This window comes from Tiliqua scincoides, chromosome 5 (assembly GCF_035046505.1).
Source record: "Tiliqua scincoides isolate rTilSci1 chromosome 5, rTilSci1.hap2, whole genome shotgun sequence".
NCBI lineage: Eukaryota > Metazoa > Chordata > Lepidosauria > Squamata > Scincidae > Tiliqua > Tiliqua scincoides.
Genome location: NC_089825.1, coordinates 115,857,629 through 115,881,798, shown reverse-complemented (window position 1 = coordinate 115,881,798; position 24,170 = coordinate 115,857,629). Strand labels below are relative to the sequence as shown.

At 44.5% G+C, this 24,170-nt stretch overlaps 1 protein-coding gene across 1 annotated transcript; it reads right to left on the bottom strand.

Annotated features, from left to right (window-relative positions):
- Window positions 1-3,028: 3,028 nt before the first annotated feature.
- On the bottom strand, window positions 3,029-24,119 carry LOC136653330 (vomeronasal type-2 receptor 26-like). Its single transcript, XM_066630240.1, has 9 exons — window positions 23,953-24,119; window positions 23,152-23,443; window positions 21,684-22,514; window positions 20,396-20,623; window positions 16,650-16,828; window positions 11,235-11,331; window positions 9,235-9,498; window positions 5,182-5,308; window positions 3,029-3,927 (listed from the first exon to the last, which is right to left on the bottom strand). Exons 1-9 carry the CDS (start codon window positions 24,117-24,119, stop codon window positions 3,029-3,031), a joined length of 3,084 nt encoding a protein of 1,027 aa, XP_066486337.1.
- Between the last annotated feature and the right edge of the window lie 51 nt (window positions 24,120-24,170).

Below are 24,170 nucleotides of genomic sequence, written 5' to 3'. Positions count from 1 at the left end.
AGAGAAACATTAAAATTCCACAGGCGTGATTTAACATCATGTAAAAGGTGAAAAATCAATGTAATAGGAGCATGATTCGAAATAGCAATTATATCCAGTGTTGTTGTTTTTTGTAAAAGAAAGAAAGAAAGAAAGAAAGAAAGAAAGAAAGAAAGAAAGAAAGAAAGAAAGAAAGAAAGAAAGAAAGAAAGAAAGAAAGAAAGGTGCAGGAACTCACAACTTGTTAATCTTTTATTTATTTATTTATTTATTTATTTATATACCATTTTTTATTGGAGAAATAAAATATTTTTATGTGCTTCCCCCTAAAGATGAACTTACTTCTGAGTAGACATGCATAGGATTGGGCTGTCAATCTCCACATCCTCTTCCCCCTAGCTACTTTTTCTGCACATGGGGAAAAATACTGTACAGGTGCACTTGTAGCATGTAGTATGTAGTGTGGCACTACTTCGAGGAGAGGAAGCAGTGAATGGATTCCGAAAAATGGCTTACATGAGTTCCATGTAGTAAAATTACTCTAAGCAACTGTGGGAGTAAGAACAAAAAAGGATTTCTTACATGAGAGGGGTCCTTAGGTGCACATAGAAACAGCTACGTTTGCAAACAAGCAATTAAATATGGTTTAATTCAGGTAGCAGAATACTCTGTGTCTTTGGGAAGGCGCTTGGCATGCAATTGTATGTTCTCTGCTGCCCTGAGTAGCTGCTGTGCATTGCTGGAGAGGAGTTGCAAATGCTGGCTGGCGGAGGTCATGCTTGTGGGGGAAGGATGAGGGGGATCTCTGGCAAGGCTGGACAGCATGTTGTACACACGTAGAATCCCTTTTCACTGCCCTTAGCATGTGAAAACGGGTGCAGATATATATCTCTGCCAGGATTAAGAGCCCAATCCTAGGTATGTCTACTCTGAAGTACGGTAAGTCTCATTCTAGTCAATGCAGCTTACTCCCAGGAAAGTGCCTAGGATTGGAGCCTAAGAGCCCAATCCTATGCATGTCTACTCAGAAGTCCACTTTAGTGAATGGGGTTTACTGTGAATAGGATGGCAGCCTCAGGGCCCAATCCTGTGCCTGTCTACTCAGAAGTCAGTCCCATTAGAGGCAGTGGGGCTTCCTCCCAGGAAAGTGTGGACAGGACTGCAGCCTCAGAGCCCTTCCTCTGCCTGTCTACTCAGGCTACAAGGCTATGACACTTTCCCAGGAGTAAGCCCCATTGAACACAATGGAACTTACTTCTGAGAAGACATGCATAGGCTTGGGCTCCCAGGCTGCAAGGCTATGCACCCTTTCCCAGGAGCAAGCCCCATTGAGCACAATGAGACTTACTTCTGAGTAGACACGCCTAGGCTCGTGCTGCAGATTGGCATGGGGGCTGCACCAGCCAGCTTCCTTCCCCTCCTCCTCTGCCAAGCCAGTACCTGGGCATTCTGTGGGTGCCACAACCTGTCTCCCTGGCTGTCTGGCTGGCTGCCCGTCCCCCTCCTCAGCTTGGAAGCTGCGCGGGGAAGCAGAGCGCGGGGGGAGGGGAGGTGGGCTAAAGTAAAGGCGCTTGTGTAAGGCATGCAGCCTCCACGAGCACCTAGGATCCTGCGGAGCAGAGCTCCGCGGATCCTCCTCCTGCTCGCCCCTAGGCATGCCTCTGGCATGCCCCTCTCCCCGCGTCACGCCAGTCTCCCTGCCCCCTCCCCACATCACACTGGCCTCCCCCCTCTGCGGAACGCCCCCATCTCCACCCCATTTGCCGTTCTGCAGCCCGGCGGTCACAGGCACTGCCAAGGTGTAGAACGCGGGCGCCCGCCAGGTGGTGGATCAGCACTGGCTGGAGCTGAGCCACCTCCAGCGGGAGCCCGGCAGTAAGCCCCGCAAATGTGCCTTGCAGTCCATGCCATGGAGGCACGGTGCAGACCACAGGATTGCGCCCTAATGGTCCAAACACAACGGACTTTGCACTGTCAGAACTCACATTCCAGCAATGCAAGCCCCTTTGTGGTGTCTCAAAAGGTGTGCTACCACTGTGTGTTTCTGAGCCACTACTGCAAATGAGAAACAGCATATGCAGCAGCAGCTCCTGGAAGTGCTGCCAGGGCTGATCAGTAAAGAATCAGTGCATATTGTGGGAAGAGAGCAGAGGGAAATTTCAGAGCAGGGAGAGGAGGGGAGGGATGGTGAGTGGACTGGAGGGGATGGATCCTGGTGGCAAAACACCTGCCAGATCCTATCTCCCATTTCCCAAGCTGCCCCAGGGCACAATCCTGAAGGCCCTGATTTCAGTGGGAGGTAGTCCTAGATAAGTTTGTATAGGACTGTAGCCCAAGTCCATCCTGTGCAGTTAGAAGAGAATCTGACAGTCCACTTCTGCCTTGAACTGAAAGTTAACAAAATTCTCCCCTAACCATTTCTTTAGAAGTCATGTCAATACAACAACGCCTACCCTGTGAGGGAGGCAAGGCCGATAGATAGTGACATTCTTGAGTAAAAATTGTTAAACAAAGGTTTACATCCACCATCACCCCAAACAGGCACCCTCAATCTGAAGGTGCCTTCTATCAGATTTCAGCTCTATCCCTAGCAGTGTTCAGATGTAGTTGTGCCCGGGTACAGTGGGAATGGGTAGAAGCCTAACAGTAGTGTGTTCCATAGCCATGTTCCCAGTGTTCCCTAGGTACAACAGCAACTGTTACCATGCACATGCCTGATCTCTTCTGATCTCGGAAGCTAAGCAGGGTCAGGCCTGGTTAGTACTTGGATGGGAGACTGCATGGGAATACCGGGTGCAGTAGGCTTATACCATAGTCTTTCGAGACTGAAGGTTGCCAACCATTCCCTAGGTACAACATTTCTCTGGAAACAATCTGGAGGAGCACTTTGAATTAGCTCATTTTAAAAAGCTTCCAACTAACTTTGAACTTAATCCTTTTTTAATGGGAATTTAGGAAGCATTTTGTTAAAGTTTCACATGCTGAAAACAGCTCATTTCAGAAAATGTTCAAGTGCGTGCATATATACTGGATTGCACTTTTTTTCTTTTCAGTGTCTCCTTATTAGTTGTTCCTTGCTATTTAGTTCAGGCCTCAGCAAAATGATGTAGCATTTAGGGACAAAGATGCAACCCAGCAATCCAGCACTGGAGGCTAAGATGGAGAAGATCTCCACAGCTACCAGGTATTTCCCTTTCGTGCTCAGGTAAGTTGGGACAAAGGACAGCCAAACACTACAAAAGACCAGCATGCTGAAAGTGATAAACTTGGCTTCGTTGAAACTGTCAGGTAGTTTCCTGGCCGGGAATGCCACAGAGAAAATGACAATGGCCTGGAAGCCCATATAGCCCAAGACACAGTAGAACATGGAGGGTGATCCCTCATTGCACTCTAGCACAATTTCTTCACTCATTGAATGCATGTCAACATCTGGGAATGGGGGAGAGGTGGCCAGCCACACAGTACAGATGCCAACTTGGAAAAGGGAGCAGGAAATAACAATGGAGTTGGTCAGTTTTGTCCCCATCCATTTCCTCAAATTGGACCCTGGCTTGGTGGCCATGAAAGCTAGAACCACAGTGGTGGTTTTTGCCAACACGGAAGAAACAGCCACTGAGAAGATGATGCCAAAGGCAGTTTGGCGGAGGAGACATGTCACTTTCTCAGGACTGCTAATGAACAACAAGGAAAAGAGGAAGCAGAGCATAAGGGAGATGAGGAGGGTGTAGGTGAGGTTCCGATTGTTGGCTTTGACAATGGGAGTGTTCCGGTGCTTCATAAACATTCCTAGAACCAGGGCTGTGGCTGAAGAAAACAACAGTGCCAACATGGCTAAAGCTATCCCCAAATTATCTTCATAAGATAGGAAAGTCACATTCTTGGGAATGCATGTATTCTTGTCCATGTTGGGGTAATGACCTTCTGGGCATTGAAAGCAGACCTCCATGTCTGAAAGGAAGGAAGGAAGGAAGGAAGGAAGGAAGGAAGGAAGGAAGGAAGGAAGGAAGGAAGGCTAAGATACGACACTCCTTCAATTTTTAATACACCTCACCTTGTGGGTGTAAGGTCTGGAATTAATCAAATGCCATAGTGTAAGTCTCTGACATCTTTTAGTGGTAAAATGGCTACCATGTCTATTTAGAAGTCTGAACACACTGAGATCCTCTCAGCATTCCTCTTTTTACAAAACTGTAGTGGTTTACCCAAATATATGTTTTTGCTTCTCTAGAGGTAAATAGGTGCAATTGAATTACACTGCTTTTTAATTTTCAGAGGAAAACAAACTTCATTTCCATTCTTATATCAGAGGAGGGGGAAAGTTGGACTTCTGCACCTGCATCAGATTTGGTCTCTATCATTAAATGTACATGGATCTGCTGCTCATATTCTTTGGGATCAATAGAGAACTCAGCACAGAATACCCCTATGCTGGTGTGCCTAAACCCTGTACATTACCCTCTGGTCTGGGGGGGGGGGAGACAAGGTGAGTGCATTGGCAAGATGCAAGCTCATGCACTTGCAAGCACACCCTGCTAGCCAAAGTAGGGCATTTGTCTGAAGAGATCCTCCCTCCAATTAGGGATATACTAATGATCAGTGGGAAGGGCATCACTTTGAAGTACATTTGCATAAGAAGAGGCTTGCCAGCACATGTCACTCCCTCTTCCTGCCATGTGTTGATAAATGTGCTTTAGACACAGCCCAGTCCTGAACTGCCCAGCGTGCTGGGCTGCAATGGGACCGAAAATGGCTGCTGCCGCATCCTGCGCGCTCCAGGCAGCCGTCAGAGGCTCCTCAGGACAAAGGGACTTTTGTCCTCTTCCGCTGGGTAAAGCGAGTAGCCCTGCAATGGGGCTACTCCATTCTACACCAACCCAAAGGTGGTGAGCCTGACATGGAGGCTCTGGATCCAGTGGAATGAAGTTCCACTGGTCCCGCCTCCCTCCTGCCCCGCTACATCCATCTGAAACGCCTCCTCTCTGCCCTCTCCCTGCCCTCCTTCCTCCTCCCCCTGCCCCAGAACACCTCCTCCCCACCTCCCCTCATGCCTCACCTACCTCTACACTGCTCGGCGGTCCACGTGACTGCTGAGTGGTGGAGCTCCGGCACTTGCCTGGTGCTAGCCGAGCACCGGCCAGCACTGTGTTAGCACCAGCAGTGAGCCAGCGTGCCGAGTTCAGGATTGGGCTCTATGTCTCTTACCCTTCTCACTTGAATTCTTCCCGTCTGGACATGGGATGCAATCATAGCAGCAAAACAGCTTCTCTTCCTGTTTTTCTTTTCTGTAACCAGGGTGGCAGTTATCATTACATACAGAAAGCGGCAATACCTGGTGCATAAATGAAAAAAGCAGCTTATTGTTGTTGTTTTTGTTATTACTGATCTTTTCAATTTCGAACAATAATTTCCTGCTTTGCTTTTATTAAACAAAACCTTTCAAAATGACTCACAAAAAATATATACCTGAAAACAACAAGAAAACCACTAACTACCACTACCAGAAAAATAAACACATCAACGAACAATAGTCTAAAGCAGTGGTCCTCAACATTTTTCATGCCACAACTTCAGTAGTTAAATAAAGAAATTATGAGGCTGGGGACCCAGTGCAGATCCCGCCCTCCCTCCTCGGACCACATGAGCCCACCCTCTGCCCCCAACTGTCCCATTTCCCTCTACCCCTTTTGTCTTTACAACAGCCCCATGAGGTAGTATCCCGAAGAGGGCAGGGTTTACGAGCTATAGGGTAAGACAGCAAGAAGAGGCTGTTCAGGATTATATCAAGAACTCAGTTTTGTTAGGACAGTACCATTACTGGATTAGATCCAAGCCCACTCCTGCACAGGCTTAGGAAATTTGCCATGACCCCCCAAATGAGGTTTTGCAACTCCTTTGGGGTCACAACCCACAAGTTGAAGAGCACTGGTATAAAGGAAGGCACGTGCAATTTCCCCAACACCTTACGGAATAGCTAGCTATTCACCACTTTGCAGAAGTCAGATGGGCCTCCCTGACAGTGCATTCCACAGCTATAGTGCCATGATCAAAAGGAGTGAAGCTTCATCTGGCCATCAACCTTGGGATTATGCAGTGGGATGATGAAGATTTTTATGTATGGCAAATGGCACCATTAGTCTGTTTTCCCCTTTTGATAATGGACTGGGACAATTACGTTCAATGCCTTAAGTCTTACATACTACTGACATATTGCCAGTGATCCAATCCTGCCCAGTGCCAATGCAGCTGCAAAGCAGCCCCAAGGTAGAGGAGCAAACATTCCTTCACCTTGGAGAGGCTTCCATGACTGCCCTCCCCCCCACTATAGGTTGCAGCACTTGCCCAGTTGGCAGAGCTGCCTCAGCACTGGGAATTTAGATAGGATTGGGCCTCTGGAGTGGCAATATTGCTGCCGCCACTATTATCACCACTTTTATACTCCCAGTAACACTGCAGTCTTTCATCACTACACTCACTCACTACATTCACTCTTTCAGATTGAGTGTCCATTCAGAATGTGAAAAATTGTGACATTACCTGTGTTCAATTCCTTCCTGGTTAAACCTCCTGTGCCATATGATGGCATCATCATGAATGGTGAACATTCTGCCCAGGGGAGCCTGGAGATCCAGCTTTCCGACTTTCACTCTCTTAAAAGATTGATTTGGAAAAGTGACCCAGTTTATAATGTCAAACCCCGTGACCAATTCCCTCTTCTGATTAAAAGAAACCTTGTCTCCAGCACTGTTGTTAAATGAGACTCCTTTCAGGAAGTGGTGGAGCTAGATAGAAAAATGAAAACACATTTGCCAAAGAGATGCAAATGGGTAACAAAATAGGTTGACCTCATTTGGAGTTAGATCCTTGTCCCATTAGACCCAGTATAGTCTAACCACCCCACCCCACATCCACTCCTGAAAGTCTAATTCAGAGACTTTTCCAAAGGAGAATTCACAAGATCAAATTTCCCAATTTTCTTCCTAATAATCAACACCCAAGCAACATTTTGAACCTTGCTGATTTTTAAGAAATTGGAGAGTTGTTACTCTAGCATTATTTGATGCACCAGTGAGGTTGGTTGGCAACCTTCAGTCTTGAAAGATTATGATATAAGCCTACAGCACCCGGTATTCCCAAGTGGTCTCCCATCCAAGTACTAACCAGGCCTGACCCTGCTTAGCTTTCGAGGTCAGATAAGAAATGCACCAGTAGATCTCAGTTAACTGTAAGATCCAATCTGCTCATTGTCCATTGCTAAGTGCTTACTTGGAGGTAAGATTTGAGCTTCCCTCAACATGGGAGTGTAGGAGAGAAGACCAGTTCCTATTTAAGATAAGTGACACAAATGTTTGCAAATGTTCCCTGCCCAGTCACTTCTCGGGTCATTACCTGCCATGACTGCTGACTCTGAAGATACTGTCTCTCTCCAGTCAACTTTGTTCTGTGTTTGGCTTGGTGCAATTTCATGTCATGTAATGCATGCACAACAGCATATACAGCAGTGTAGATGCTGTAACTATGGCCCACCATGCTGAGTTCAAAAAAAGCCTCAGGAACATTCTCTAGTTTCTCGGTCCCAGTGCAGAGAGTCTCGCCTTCAGTGCCAGCAAATGAATCTGGAAAAACACAGTCAAATGCCTGTTCCCAGAAGTCCCTGATAAAACCATCTTCTTTCGACAAGAAAGGATTCCAGGTCTAAAGAAAGCTGTTGAATCCTGTCACATCATTTGAATGTATTGTGAAGGACAGAGCACCATGGATGCCTTGTACAGCCCAACTCTTCTGAAAAGGCAATGCTATAAGCTCCATATGAGCAGTCAAAATCCACACTTTACCTTCAGGCTCCCTTTTTAATCCTAGTTCTGATATATAAAACAACCATCGCAAATGCACTATGTGATCTGCATAGACAACCAAGACTTTAGCATTGCTTCTCATGGCCATACTGTGTATGTCTAGCATCCAATTTACTGTATCAAAAATGCCATCGCTAGAAAGTTCCTTAATCCTTTTTAGGAAAGCTGAACAGATGCCATACAGAGGAAACACCATGAATAAGTTTTGCACAAATATTTCACCATTTATATCATCTTTAGCAAGGACCCCAACCCATGTCCATCTGAAGTGCAGAAGTAGTTCACTTATACCCTTATATTGGTGGGCTTCATTTGGGACCATCTGTTAGAAGGAATGTTCTTTGTCATCATCCATTCCTGAAGCAGAGCCAAATGTAAACTTCAGAGACAATCAAATGGAGGGGTAGGGGGTATGGATAAGAAAAGAAAGAACATAATTTTTTAAAAGGAAATGTGACTGTCTGCCTTAATAGTGATATATGTGTAATTTTAATTCTATAGTCAGTTTTGTCTGCAGTCAATACAAAACATATAAGGAAGATTCAGTGTTTTCTGGTGTACTGTAAATATGATCAGTCCAGAAGAAATATGTATTTCTGCATTAACATATATTTTCAATTCAGTGAAATCACATGAGTTTTCAGTTGGTGATAAAAAGCAGAGAGGAAATGAGTTCCTAATAAAGAACTTCTTGAGTCAGGGAGTTCCAAAGTCTGAAGAGGATCTAATCAAACATACCCCCACCCAATCGATCCATGTACACGGTACTTTAGTCAGGGGTGGAGAACATACTAGGTATGGGGTCCTGATCACTGGGTAAGAGGCACTTTTTCTAGCGGGTGCTCCTCTTTTATTTAGCAGGGGGAGAGTAACTGGCCCTCCTCACCGCAGCATTGTCTTTTCTAGTGACTGTCTACTGGTGTTCTTTTGCATCTTTTTAGATTGTGAGTCCTTTGGGACAGGGAGCCATTAGTTATTGGATTTGTCTCTGTACACCATTTTTGATCTTTTTGTTGAAAAGCGGTATAATAATAATAATAATAATAATAATAATAATAATAATAATAATAATAATAAGTATTCATCATAAGTTTAAGGAAATAACATGAGGCATTCTTAAGATACGCGTGTCTCCCAAATAATTGACGATGACTTTATTATCTGTGCAAATGTTCTTAGCTATAAAAATGAATGCAATTCCCCATAAACCCTTGAATAGGAAACTTTGACCACTAGAAAGGCAAAACACTTTCAAGAACTTGTTTTGGTTTCCCCCAGTACTTCATGGACAACTCTGCAAGTCTATCTCAGACAAGCTCCTCCCTGAGTTGGCAACACAATGCCACATCTCAAAAGACAAATGAAATATGAATCTTTTGTTCTCACCATGTGCTTATTCTACCTGTGGAATTTTGTAGCTGCTCAGGAAGATTTCCATGTCCTTAGAGATCACAGAATAAAGTCCCCCAATGACTGCTATCAAGCTGTTCTGTACACCACACGTATAGTTGGGAATAAATGATTTGTGTGTGAAAAGAAGCTCCATCATGGCCCGGGGTGTCCCTTGGAAGTAGCTGTCACAGATGTGGAAGCCCACGGTGACATTAGGTAAGAGTTCATGGTTTGCATTCACCTCTTCCACAGCAAATACCAAAGCCAAGGTATGCTAGTAGTTTTTACCCAGGACACTGTAATGGGAGTCATTTGCTATATTACAGAGAATTTCTCCACTGAGTGACTAACAGGTCTATACATTAAGAGCACATACATGTGGTATGCATGTGTGAATGTAAGCAGCAAGAAAAGAATGCTTTCCTTTTGGCAGTGACTGCTTGCTTTACCTTTACAATATTATCAATTCTACATTTCTTTAAAAATTGATGGCATGACCACTGAGTGTTTAATAATACTGCCTTTTATTTATATGTAATCAATGCATTATGTAACAGCATATTTGTCATAGAATCATAGAAACCTAGATTTGTGAGGGGCATAAAAGGTCATCTAGTCCAATCCCTTGTCAAGCAACAGGGAATACACCTAGAGCAGTGGTTCCCAACCTGGGGTATGAGTACCCCCAAGGGTACTTGCCATGACCTCTAGGGGTACTTGAAAAAAGAATTGAATAGTGGTGGGAAATTGCAGGTTTGCGTTGGAATGCCTAGTGGGGCTGGCAGCATAGGAATGAAGGCAGCTAAGAGGCTGAGAAAGCATCAACAACTGTTAATTTCTGGTCATCAATTTGTGTATTTCCAGATATTGTTCAGTAGTTGAAAATATATAAATTTGAAATAACAGCAATTAGATTCATTACACACATTTTGCTAATATGAGAGATACAATTTATGGAAATGGGCTGCCAAGCAGTACGCAAGTGAAAACACTTGGGAAGCACTGTCCTAGAGCACCTCATGGCCTTGGGCTAGCCTACCTGGCAGAGCTGTTGTTGTGTCAAGAAAAACTATCAGTTCCTAGCAAACAGCTTGCAAAAAAGTGATGGCCGTAGAAGTGTTGTTTACAGTGAGTAGGATAAGTTTACAGCCTATGTCTTACTGAACACAATGAGCTTAATTCTGAGTAAAGTAAAGAACACTGTTTTCAAACACCTCTGGGGCACAGACATTTTGCAAGAGAGAACAGGAATATGAGGAAGGTAAAATGACACCACTTTCAATGCAACCCATTTCATTCAGTAAAGGGCCAGGACAGAATTCCTTTGCTTGTTTTTGTTTTTCCTGTAAAAACAAGGTACTTTGGGGTTGAAATACATCTTTTACAGTGAAATTCCCAGTTCTTGCTTTCTCGTTCCTAGAAACAGCAGAGTGTAATTTTGCCCCATATCAAGTGTGTTTATGTATCTCTCCAATGGCATAGCTAGAGGGGGTGCAAAGCTCTAAGTTTTGCAGGGAGCCTCACTAAAGTGTGCAAGCGACCCCTCCCGTCCTCTCCCCCTCCCCTTCAGAGCCATTCCAGGCAGTGGAAGCAAAACGGAGGCATACGTTATGCCTCCGTTTTGCTTCCAAAACGGTATGCCTCCGTTTTGCTTCCACCACCTGGAAGGTTCTGAAGGGGATGGGGGAGGGGCCCGCTTGCATGCCGTAGAGAGGATCCCTGCAAAACTTAGTGCTTTGCACCTGCTCTAGTTACACCACTGTATCTCCCTCCTATTTTTTAGTTTTTAATTGTAGGCTGCATTCCTGTTTTGGTGATCAGTTGTCTCTGCTTCTATTCAGACCACACTAAGGAAAAAGAATAATGACAGGTAGATGCTCTCAGCTGGTAAAATAAGGTCACAGATCATTATAAATAATTCCAGAACTGGCCTGCCAGAGAACAGGAGCTGAGCACATACATATTGGGAAGAAGAAAACAATTAAGTCCTTACATGGTCCCAACACTCACTGAGTGATGTGGGTGCTTATTGAAGTCATCCAGTTCAAAGTGCATACTGATTTGCGATGTAATGCCACCAATCGTGATGCTTCCTGGTCGCAAATACCTGTAAAGAAAAGGGAAGGGATCTGAATCAATGCATTTCAATGTATGCATTTCGCATGATACGTCAGATGACTGCATCAGCAGAATCAGAAACAAAATTCTCCTCCACAGAGCATCTAAGAGACAGATCGGAATGGCCATCAACTCTTCTTATATGCAATTCTGACACTTGAGTGATTAATTCCAAAGTCTCCGGGATCAGACTGATTCCAATGTGGCCCTCTTTAAGAGGTATATATACAATTTTTCTTGACTCTCATTCTTGCTTGTAGTCACTGAGCCACTCCCCAGAGGTTGTAACAAGCAGCAGAATTAATTCCAGTAGTTTGTTAATTACCGGGGAGAGAACATTATCTGTTCAAATTATGTGTGTAATAATTCTGTATTAGATATACATACCATAACTGTGTGTAATTATGACTTTGCTGAGGAAAACATGTTTTTGATGTTAAAGTCAAGGTTTTTTATGTGTTCATTATTTAGAGTTCCAACATTTGTTAGAGTCCAAGTTTGGCTTTATCTGCTTCTGAATCACCTCTACTTTCAGAAACACAACCCAATCCTAACTCAGAGCCCAATCCTGAGCTCTTTAATGGGTGTCACAAATGTGCCATAAGGCATGCCCAAGACACTTTGTGCTGAGTCAGTGCCGGCGCTAGAGCTAGATAAGCTCGTTAAGAGCTCCATGTGGCGGTAAGGGTTTCGAGGACAGGTGGGAGGCGTTCTGGGGAGAGGGAGGGCAGGGGAGGGTGGGGCAGGGGGAGGAACTGGGTCAAGACGGGGGCAGGATCCTGAACTCCAAGTTGGGATGGAAGGCCCAACATGAAGTCTCTCAAGTCTGTGCCGGCAAAATAGCCAGCACCTGAGAAGCCCCATTGTGGGGCTTGGACCTTTCCCCAGGGGAGGGGGATAGAAGTCCCCTTCTCCCATGGAGATAGCAGCTGCCATGTAGCCACTTTGGCACCGCTGCACCTGGCATCAACGGCACCTGGCATCAACGGCGCCTTTAGGATTGGGCTGTAATTTTCCAGTACCAATGCAGCTGTGCCACTGGAATGCATGCAGCATCCTGTGGTGGGGGGAAATTATGGAGGCCTCCTCAAGGTAATGCAATGTTAGTTCCCTTTCTTTGGGGCTGCATTGGCACTGGAAAGTTGTTTAGGATTGCATTAACTATTGAGTTAATGGAGAAAAGCCTACAATTTTTTTTGTCCTGTAAATGCTTTATATTGCTTAATAAATATAATATCCAAAGTCATAAGGCACAATCTTATCCAGGATTGTGCTGATGCTTGGAGGGGTTTATGACAGTGGAACTGGGTTCCACTGCAATAAAATGGCTCCTGGCAGTGAGCACCATGCACCACTTGCAGCTATTTTAGGAATGCTGCCACAAATGGTGGTAGCACAAGTGAACCACGCTGCCAGGCGCAGCAAGGTAAGTCCAGCAGTGGCGGGGAGATGGAGTGTGGAGCAGATGGGGCAGGGAGGGAGTGGACTGAGGCCAGGAAGGTGGCTGTATTGGCAGCAGTGGCACTGCTAATATCATATTTCCCTTCCTGGCCTCAATTCACCTTCCTGGTTCCACTCAGACTTGCACCAACAAAGTGCATATTGGTTGTAATTAATTTGTAGCTCATTAGAGCAGAAAAATTCAATGCACTTCCTAATCAGACATTTTAACCCCAAGTAAGAACGAGATAAGATGACCGCGTCATCAGCATAGAGTAGGATCGGGACCTACAAGTCCCTCAATCTGGGAGGGTGTCCGTCAACTGTGGCCAGGGAAGGAGCCAGGTCATTTAGAAAGAGATTAAACATTGCGGGAGCCAGCACACAGCCTTACTTCACCCCGTTGTTGGTAAGAAATTCGTCGGTGTAATTGCCTCCCGGGGTATATCTGACTTGAGCGGATGTATTAGAATATAGGCCCCGGATAAGAGCAAGCAATTTAGGATCTAGTCCCATACGAGCTAGTTTTTTCCAAAGAAGGTTTCTGTTCACATTATCAAAAGCCCCTTTAAGTTCAAAAAATGCTACAAAATGTTTTTATTTCATTTGTATTGAATACTTTTGTGCTAGATGTTGAAGGGTGAGGGCATGGTCCAAGGTGGATTTCCCCTGTCTAAAGCCTATTTGTTCTATACCTATGATGTTAGAATGGGTAATCCATTGATTGAGGCGCTGGAGAAGAAGTTTTGCATACAGCTTGCTGATTAGAGAGATTAAGCTGATAGGTCTGTAATTATCCGGCTTCCTAGAATCACTTTTTTTAAAAATAGGGATCACTGTGGCTTTAAGCCATACTTTGGGGAATCAACCTGAGGCATTGATAGATGAAAAAAGCGGGGCCAGAATGGAAGTCCAAAACGATGGGTCTTCTTTGAGCCAGGTGGTGGGAATGGCATCAGGCCCCGGGGCCTTGCCCGACTTTAGAGTTACAATTAGATCAAAGATTTCCCCTTTCGATATGTTGGGCCAAGCCTCAAAGTTGGCAAAGGAGAACTCTGGGTCCCCACTGCAGGCAGCTGTTGGATCATAAAACAAGTCAGAGAATTATTGGCGCCAAGTGTAATTAGAGATTAGGTTAGGCTTGCCCGTACCTTCATTGGAGGCTCTAGAGACAATATCCCAGAATAGCTTATGATTGTTGCTAATTGTAGCTTGGATCAGTCTTTCCCAGGACTTTTTGATGAACTAATGCTGCTTAGACTTAATCAGATCCTTTAGGGAGGCAGTGGCTGTGAAGTAGATTTTTGGATCTTCCTTTAAATTGCTAACTCTAAAGTTTCCGAAACACTCCCTGGCATGGGCCTTGGCTCATTTGCAGTCCCGATCATACCATCCTGAATTGTCATTACTAGGCCTGCCTTTGGCTAGGCCCATTGGATTAACAATATTTACAAGGATATAGTTCATTAGAGATTCAAAGGCAGACACTATAGATTCAGGCTCTGATAGGGTCAGAACATGTTCCCTCAGGATCTTACCCCTCGAGTTGTTCAATAATAACTGAATTTCAGAAAGGGTGGAGTCATTCCATCTAATTTTTGCCAAGCGGGTGGGGCTATCCCTAACACACAGTGGGGGAACAGTACAAGGTGAGTCTATGTTGAAAACAGTACATAGAGGCAAATGGTCACTCAGTTAAAAGTCGTCGACTTTAAAGGTGGAAACAAAAGGCAAAAGAGAGGCTGAGATTAAAACGTAGTCAATAACACTGGTACCTACTGGGGAAACTTAAGTAAATTCCGAAGCCCCTAAAAAGTTACATAAGCCATTGAGCCAAATCAAATTGAACTGGAGGCTAAAATTTGCCAGGTAAAACCCAGCATCGTTGAAACAGATATCTTTAGAGAACCTCGCTAGGCGTCCATGGGTAGAAATAAAAGGTTTGCAATCCTCGCAGGCCATCTTGTGAAAGATCTCAATACCATCCCCAACTCTTGAGTTGAAGTCTGCACCAAGGATAACTGTAGCATTAGGAAGAGTACTGCATGCGGCATTGCATTGTTCTGAAAGGAAATTCCAAGCTTGCTCCCGTTGCGATCTATTTTGACAGGGGGGTAAGTAAACATTAAAAACAAGAAAAATCCACTGTTGAATAACCAATTTGATGATTAATAAGTTACAAAGATTTTTCGATGCCTCCACAAGGGTCACTGGCAGGCGCAGGTTGATTAGAATTGCCAGGCCCGCTTGAGCGCGACCCTTCTTGTTAAGTCTATAGGCTGGTAGATGGAAGGATTGGTAATCTTCAAGGAAGATTGGTTCTGTTGACCATGTTTCTTGCAGGAGTATGATGTCAAAAGATGTTAAATAGGTTAGGAATTCCTTATCAAGGCACTTTTGTTTCCAGCCCGCAATGTTCCAGGCAACCAGCTTTACCTGGCTGGATGAGTGTGTAACGACATCGGGGCTGTGAGGAAGATAGCTGTCAGCCGAGAGTTGCCTTAGTCACAGTTGGGGAGGATTAGAGTTCAATGGGGGCGTAGCAGGGCGATTGAGAGGCCAGCCAGAGTTAGTCATTACTGAGTCGAAATAACTTCCAGCTGGATCTGGCTTCATAGTAGACGTGTTAGAGTCACCTAGTACTTCCTTCTGCACTAAAGGAGTTGGGCAAGAGAGTTGTCTAGGGGGAGATCGATGGTAAGATGCCTTGGGACGGGCGTCCAAGTCAGGTATAAGCAAAGATGTTACAATTGGCAAAGGCTGGCACTCAGCAGTCTCCAAGGGAGGGGGACGCTCACTCTGTTGGGTCTCAAACTCCCGGGACGCGTTGGTGTGCAAATTTTTCAAATCATATCTGGAAGAGTGCACACTAGTCTTCTCTAATTGTAGGATTGGGCCCATGGAATTGGTCAAATAGCCGGGAATTGAATTGGACAAGGGAGGCACAAATAATGGCCTTTCAGCTATATTGGGCGTCAGAGGTTTGGTTGAGATCAATGAATTTGAGGCTAAGAGAGGATCATCCTAAGGAAGCGTATTTGGAGCATCACAAGGGGGGTGGATCGAGGAGTCCGGTTGGGAACAGAAGGAGGTCTTCGTGTGCTGGCACTTTGTAGACATGGTTCCTGCACCCACAGGATCCACCACCGGTAGGATTCGATTGGCACCATGCACTGAGCTACACGAGGGAATTCTGGAAGAGACATTTGTTCGAGAACTAGAAGACAGTCTCTTAGTTAGGGTAAGTGGCTTATGAAATTTGGATTTAAAAAGCATTTGGCTTCCGGTCTGTATAAAAGTTCTCTGGATAGTTATGTTAAAATTCCTAAAATGTGTTCTGGCGTTAAAAATGACGTTAGGTACTGCTTCTGAGTTGAAAGCCAAGTGGAGCCTTTTGGTATAGTTCCTGGAGGGCAAAAAGAAAAATTCCCGCAGTGCAGACAGATTGCCACCCCATATTGGTTGTACATGTTCATGTCTTCTATACCAGGAGCAGTACAGCAGAGCTTTAGACTTGCTGAAGCTTTTGAATTGTCTTGTGTACAATGTATTAAAAGAGTCAAGGGTATGAGAACACAGATCAGTACTGCAAGATCTTCAATACCTGGGTAAGAACAGAAAATCATTTTGAGATACTTTGAATTCATATTTTAAAACCATTGGCTTTTATCTTTTAGTTCAGCTATGGTGATTTTGCCCCCACTTTGAGTGGCCAGTCTCATCCTTTATATCAGGTGGTTCCAAAGGAAGTCCATCAATACGATGGGATTGTAAAGTTACTTCTGCACTTTGCATGGAAATGGGTGGGTCTTATGACCTTAAAGGATGATAGTGGAGAACTTTTCCTGAAGAACCTATTACCCATACTTTCTCAGAGTAGAATTTGTGCTGCCTTCACAGAAAGGATTGCCACATTCAGTCTTTTTGATGACTTCTTCAGTGAGCAACAAAACTGGAAGGAGACATTCTTTGTTGTGATGCGAAGTAAAGCCAATGCCGTTATTGTCCATGGAGAAACCAGCACTACGACATGTTTGAGATGGTTGCTGTGCCAAGGAGAAAATGACTATGAGATAGTGTATGGCAAAGTGTGGATTATGGCAGCCCCATTAGACATTTCAGCAGTGCCCATGCAGAGGGATTGGAATATTGAAACCTTCCAAAGTGCTTTAGCCTTCACAGTTCATTCACGTGCTGTGCCAGAATTCCAACATTTTCTTCAGAGCGTAAACCCTCACTTGGCAAAAGGAGATGGTTTCATCCACAGATTCTGGGAACAAGCATTTGGATGCTTGTTTCCAAATCCCAGTTCTGATATGGATGATGAGGAGATCTGCACAGGGCAAGAGAAACTGGAGAGCATTCCTGGACCTTTCTTTGAAATGAGCATGACCGGCCACAGCTACAGTATCTTCAGTTCAGTTGGCAACCTTCAGTCTCGGAAGACTATGGTATCGCGCTCTGAATGGTGGTTCTGGAACAGCGTCTAGTGTGAAAAGGCCAATTTGGGAGTGACAATCCCTTCCACAACGGGAGCAAGTGCAGTCTGTCCCTGGTCTGTCTCCCTGGCTATGGGTGTTCCTTCTTTGCCTCTTTGCCTCAGTCTGTTGGCCAAGTGTCTCTTCAAACTGGGAAAGGCCATGCTGCGCAGCCTGCCTCCAAGCGGGCCGCTCAGAGGCCAGCGTTTCCCACTTGTTGAGGTCCATTCCTAAGGCCTTCGGATCCCTCTTGCAGATGTCTTTGTATCACAGCTGTGGTCTACCTGTAGGGCTCTTTCTTTGCACAAGTTCTCCATAGAGGAGATCCTTTGGGATCTGGCCATCATCCATTCTCAAGACATGACCGAGCCAAAGCAGGCGTCTCTGTTTCAGCAGTGCATACATGCTAGGGATTTCAGCTCGCTCTAGGACTGTGTTGTTTGGAACTATGTCCTGCCAGGTGATGCCAAGCATGCATCAGAGGCAGCGCATGTGGAAAGCGTTCAGTTTCCTCTCCTGATGTGAGCAAAGAGTCCATGACTCGCTGCAGTTCAGAAGTGTACTCAGGACGCAAGCTCTGTAGACCTGGATCTTGGTATGTTCTGTCAGCTTCTTGTTGGACCAGACTCTCTTTGTGAGTCTGGAAAACATGGTAGCCGCTTTACTGATGCGTTTGTTTAGCTCGGTATCGAGAGAAAGAGTGTCGGAGATCGTTGAGCCAAGGTACACAAAGTCATGGACAACTTCCAGTTCATGAGCAGAGATTGTAATGCAGGGAGGTGAGTCCACATCCTGAACCATGACCTGTGTTTTCTTAAGGCTGATCGTCAGTCCAAAATCTTGGCAGGTCTTGCTAAAATGAATCATGAGCTGCTGGAGATCTTTGGCAGAGTGGGTAGTGACAGCTGCATCGTCAGCAAAGAGGAAGTCACACAGACATTTCAGCTGGACATGGGACTTTACTCTCAGTCTGGAGAGGTTGAAGAGCTTTCTGTCTGATCTGGTCCGGAGATAGATGCCTTCTGTTGCAGTTCAAAGGCATGCTTCAGCAGGACAGCAAAGAAGATCCCAAACAAGGTTGGTGCAAGAACACAGTCCTGCTTTACTTCACTTTGGATGTCAAAGGGATCTGATGTGGAGCCATCAAAGACAACAGTGCCTTCATGTCCTTGTGGAGAGATCTAATGATGCTGAGGAGCCTGTGGCATGTTTGCATGTTTGAAAAAATGAAACCTTCCAATAGGTTGCAGCTCTGGAGGTCTAAACCAAAAACTTCATATTTACCCCCTAAACCAGGGCTGTCAAACATGAGGCCTGCTGGCCATATGTGGCCTACAGAAGCTCTTTATCTTGGCGTTGGGCCATCAGATGCTCTCAGCCTCTGAGTTGTGCTGAGGTGTCACTGCTGAAAGGGCAGCCTGTGTGATAATTGGGCTGTCCCATATCTTGAAAATATGATCAAGATTTGCATAATTTCTCTTCTGTCATTTGCAGCTAACTTTTTTCTCATGCCTATGTGAGAAAAAGTGCTTATTTTAGGACATCTCCTGCATAATGACGTCACTTCTGGCCCTCAGCAAGAGACAATAATGCTGTTCAGCCCACTGCATGAAATGACTTTGACTTCCCTGCACTAGAGTTTGGAACTCAGGTGAAATTGGGAGCCTTGCAAAAGTTACTTTAACAAACATATAGCCCAATTCTAAAGTTTTGTTCCCAAAGGTTGGACACACAGATATTAAACGACACTGTAGACATTGATATAGCCTTTCTCTAGTGAACAGAGTGTTTAGGTTAATGAAGTTGTTGAAATCCTTACAAGAATCCTGTATTATCACTCCTGGTCTAGGTTTTGTGACAATGCCACATGCACACACTGCCCTTCATACTAACCCCCCCCCCCAAAAAAAAATTTTCTCCACCCACGTATTCCCTGAAAATCTGTTTAAATAACTCAGTACATATTTCTAACCAGTCCGATCTGAAATTTTTCCTTCTGGACATGGGTCACAATCATAGCAGCAAAATGGCTTCCCCTTCTTCATCTTCTTGCTTGATCCAGGATGGCAACTCTCACTACATACAGAACCAGGTTGTGCCTAATCCGGAAACAAAAGAGGGCATGATTATCTTGAGAAAAACAAACTTGGAATCTTTTGGATTCTTGGGACTTTTCATCTCTTTTTACAGTGACACGTGAACTACATTTCCACAGCTTTAGTCACCATGTAAATGTTGAAAATGCTAGGGCCATCGTTCTGTGATCTTCCCACCTAGTTGCTACCTGAATAGACAGGTATGAAACAGCTGTATGCAAGAGCAATTCATCTATATTTTGGAATGGAAAAAATGTATAACTCATTCCTATCTTTGGCTGGCCTGCGAGGCACAGCAGTGCTGACACAGCATCCACTGCATCCTGAGGGCCAGTGAAGGACCATGGAATGATGGAGAGGTCAGTAATCAAAATTCTTACTCAGCTGTGCCATGGTTCCTAATGGTCCTACTAGAGTCTGTGATAGTTTGGTTGGCGTGCATCCAAGTGGACGCAAGGGAGAGGCAAAGCCATGCATATATATCATATATGCATATATATCAGTTGTGCCCCTTGCCCTTCCCAACACACCTCTCAGCATCCATAAACCCTGTCCCTATCATCCCCTCTCCAATATGAAACTCCCCCTCCCCGTCCACAGTCAACCTCCTGCATCAACTCACCTCCTCTGGAGGTGGCAAACACTTGCGGCCACCAGTCTTTCATGCTGGCAGCCTTATTGCATATGTCACTGCAGCCAGAGTGGCAAGAGAATGCTCATTCCGTCAGTGGAAGGTGCCCATAGGATTGGGCTGACAGTCACCCTGGAAAACAAGCTCTGCAGGGAAGTAGACCTGAAGCATGCATTCATGGCATTCTTAACCTCTCGGCAGGTTTAGTACTATCAACAATGATATCTTTCTTGGCCTACTGACTGGGATTATTTTTGGTGGATAATTTTATAGTGGCTTTTGTCCTATCTAAAAGACAGGTTTCAGAAGGTACTGCTGAAAAATGCCACTTTGACTGCATAAAGTTTAATATTTGCCATATCGGACACATAAACTCGCTACAGTGCATCTGCAAAATCTGGATCCTACCTGATTAAACCAACTGGGCCATGTTATGGCCTCCTCGTTAATGGTGAATGCCTGGGCTGCAGGAGCCCAGGAAACTATCTTCCCAACTTTCACTCTTTGAAATGATTCATTGGAGGGACTGACCCAGTTGATAACATCATATCCTGTGCTTATCTCCCCATTCTGATCAAAGGAAACCTCATCCCCTGCGCTGTTGTTAAATGAGACCCCTCTCAGAAAGTGATGGAGCTGGAATAAGAAAGAAAAGTCAATGGGTTAAATGAAGCTGTGAGAAAGCTGTGTGTTTCACTGATCAGCCTGAAATATACAGGTTGGGCATCCCTTATCTGAAGTGCTTGGGACCAGAAGCATTTTGGATATCACATTTTCCACATTTCTGAATACTTGCATATACATAACATGAGATCTTGGGGATGGGGCCCAAGTCCAAACACAAAATTCATTTATGTTTCATATACCGCTTATACACATAGACTAAAGGTAATTTTATACAATATTTTTAAATAATTTTGTGCATGAAACCCAGTTTCTGATTTTATTTCTTTAGGTAATTTTTTTTTTTAAAGTATATTGGTACTCAAAAAAGTTCCATATTTCAGGATACTCTGTATTTCAAAATTTCAGATAAGGGATTCCCAACCTGTACCAATATCTGTTGTGTCCTGGATGGTATCATATTACATTGTATTCAAGACATAGTCATGTTTTAAATTTTAGAGTTAAGACCTGACTTTATTTTTTACATATCAAAACTCATTTCCATTTCATTCAAAAGTTGCACTTGAATTTTCAGTCATTCTGGCAGTTCATCAGAATAGTAAATTTGATGTCTACAAACAGATAGCTTTTTGTGGGGGCAGCATCTGAATTTGTGCCCTCTGTCCACAGATATAGTAATAGTCTTTGTTTTGTAAAGAAAGAAGAACCTGATCTCGCCACTGCACAAAAGCCCAAACACTTTCATCGGTTTCTGTGGAGTGACTCATGAAAGTGACAAACAGTCTCCACTTTTGTGGCAGATTTTATTTTGGTGGAAAAGAGGTATACCAATCCAACACAAGGTTGAAATCTGGTTTAGCAAACTTACAACACTGAACATCGTGCACTGAGTACAGTCCTAGACCAGAAGAATGCAAGCACGGACTGCTGATTGAAACATGAGCTATTCTGCCATTTCCAGTCCATGGGAAGTCAAGCAAAGATGAAAATGTGAGAGCAGGAAGATGCAATTACAGTTAATGCCTGTTCTTATACCCACAATACAGAGCTAAATATTTGTGCCCATTACCTGCCACAATTTGTTCCATGCCCCACTCTCCTCCATTGATCTGTGTTTGAGCTGAGACAATAACATGGCATCTAAAGCATGGGCCATGACATAGACCGCATTATAAATGCTGTAACTCTGGCCACTCATGCTCATTTCAAATGCATCTGCAGGAAGGTCCTTTATCTTCTCCTTTCCTGTGCAGTTGAGGAACTTATCATGGCCAACAACCACATTTGGTATTATACAGGAGAACGTTTCTAGCCAGAAGTCATGGAGAAAACCATTTCCCATTGAAGTGGAAGGGCTTCTGTTCTCAATGAATTCATAAAATCCTGGCACATCATTGGAGTGAAGCGTGAAGGATAAGTCACCATGGATGAGTTTTTGTTCCCATTCATCTTCCAGCGCACCAAGATCTGCGTGGACAGTTGCTATCCACACTTTACCTTTTGGTTTACTCATCGTATATGTTGTCTTTGTAAAATTTTTGACTATCACAAATAAAACATTCTCCCTATCTGCATAAAGCACCACTGTGTTGGCTCTGCTCCCCATTATGCGATCATGTATTTTGATCACCTGGTCTATAGTTTCAGTAATAAAAGTTACTTGGGGGAGTCTTCCTATAAAGGCAAAACAGATGCCATGCTGGGAGTACAGTGGAAACACTGACTGCACAAGACTTTCTCCATCATCGTCATATGTTGTAATGAGCACAATCCACGTCCACCTGAAATGCAGAAGTAAATAGAGAATTCCTGTACATTGCAGTGTTTCTGTAGCAGCCATCTGGTAGAATGGAAGTCCTGGGGTTTTATCATTCATTGCAGGAGGATGTCCATAGATGAGCTAAAGAAAGATGGTGAGAAGTGAAAGAAGACCATGAGAGTCTGACAGCCCAGTTCTATCATCAGGCTGCACTTCCAGAACTTACAGCACTGCAATATGTGATATGCTACTACACACTACTTGGGATGCTGCTGGAAATGGTGAACAGTGCTGGCCATGTGGCTGCAGCCCTCTTAGATCCCCCGGCACCAGGAACTTGGCATAATTGGATAGGCAGTGGGTAGAGAGGTGGAGTCACTGGTCAGAGGGAGGAAGACTGGGTGAGGACCAGAGACATTGGGAGGCATATTGGGGAGGACAATGAGTGATTATCAGCCACCAGTACCTTATGCCCTTCCCCGGCCTCACCATAATTCCTTGGGTTCACTCAGACTTGTGCCAGGCAAATTCCTTTACTTACATCTCTGTCATGCTGTGGTCTCAGGCCAGCTCGCATGATGCAGCAAGGCTGGACAGGATAGCATTGGGGTCCAAATCTAACTCATTCAAACCATTACACATCTTTTTCTAAGACTTTCACACAAAGTTGAAGTCTTCCTCCTTATTCCACATGCACCTACCTTTGCCTCTAAACTTCCAAATCTTACCTGTGGTTTATTCCCAGACTTCAAACATATTACACACATCCATAGCCTACCTGTGGAACCTTATAGATATCCAAGACAGTTGCCACATGAAGGGAGGTTTGTGAATCCAGTCCCCCAATGACTGCTGTCAATTTATTCTGAACGTCACATACGTAGTTGGGGACAAATCTCTCCCATGTAGACAGAAGCAGCAATGTGGCTTGATAAGTGCACTTTGCATCGTAAAAGCTGTCATAGATGTGGAAGCCCAAAGTGATGTTAGGTAAGAGCTGAAGATTTTCATTGATCTCCTTTACTGCAAATGCCAAGGCCAGGATGTGCTGGTAATTCTTGGTGTCTGAGCTAGAACGAGAGGTGCATGCTGTATCACCTGGTTATTGCACACTGCACAACATTACTACTGTATTGACTGCATACCCTAATAAGTCATGAGACTCCACTAAAGGTTGCTCACTGCTTCCCTTTTCTGTTTCACAGTGCTGGCCTGGGTCATGCTTTCCTGGGTCATGAACCAGTGCCCCACACATTTATATATATATGTAACGCATACAAAGCATAAGAAACAAAAGGATTTTCAGAAGCTCCACTTCCCCCACTGACAAAAGGGGGTTTCTTTTATTAAACATGTCCTATATGACATTAACCTTTTAGATATTCTGTAATGCAATCATGTGCATGTCTACTCAGAAATAAACTTTTCTGATTACAGTGGAACTTACTTCCAGGTAAATGTGCACAGGTTTACTGCCCCAGTCCAGCATGCCACTGTTCGGGGACTGTATATCCTAGGGCTGATCAAGTCAGTGCCCAAGAATATGGAGAGAAATGAAGAAAAAAAAGTAATTCCTTACATAAGGTCTTGAAATGATACTGGAGCTGGTTCTTCAGTGAAGCCTTTTAGACTGGAGTTGATGGAGGCCTGAGAAGCAATGGCACCAAGGATGAGGTCTCCTGACTGATGATACTTCCGGAATGGAGGGTGTGGATCACAGAGCCCACACTTAAGAATGTGAACCATGCATGCCATCTGAGGAAGTAGTGCAAGCAGCAACACAAGTAAGGCTCCCAT

Excerpts from the sequence above, each read along its gene's own strand:
- LOC136653330 (XM_066630240.1), bottom strand. The coding sequence starts at position 24,119 with ATGGTTCACATTCTTAAGTGTGGGCTCTGTGATCCACACCCTCCATTC. Across the intron at positions 16,829-20,395 it reads GGCCCAGTTGGTTTAATCAG|CAACCATCTCAAACATGTCG; the intron begins GTAGGATCCAGA and ends TCCTTGGCACAG. Across the intron at positions 5,309-9,234 it reads GCAGCTACAAAATTCCACAG|GTATTGCCGCTTTCTGTATG; the intron begins GTAGAATAAGCA and ends TTTATGCACCAG.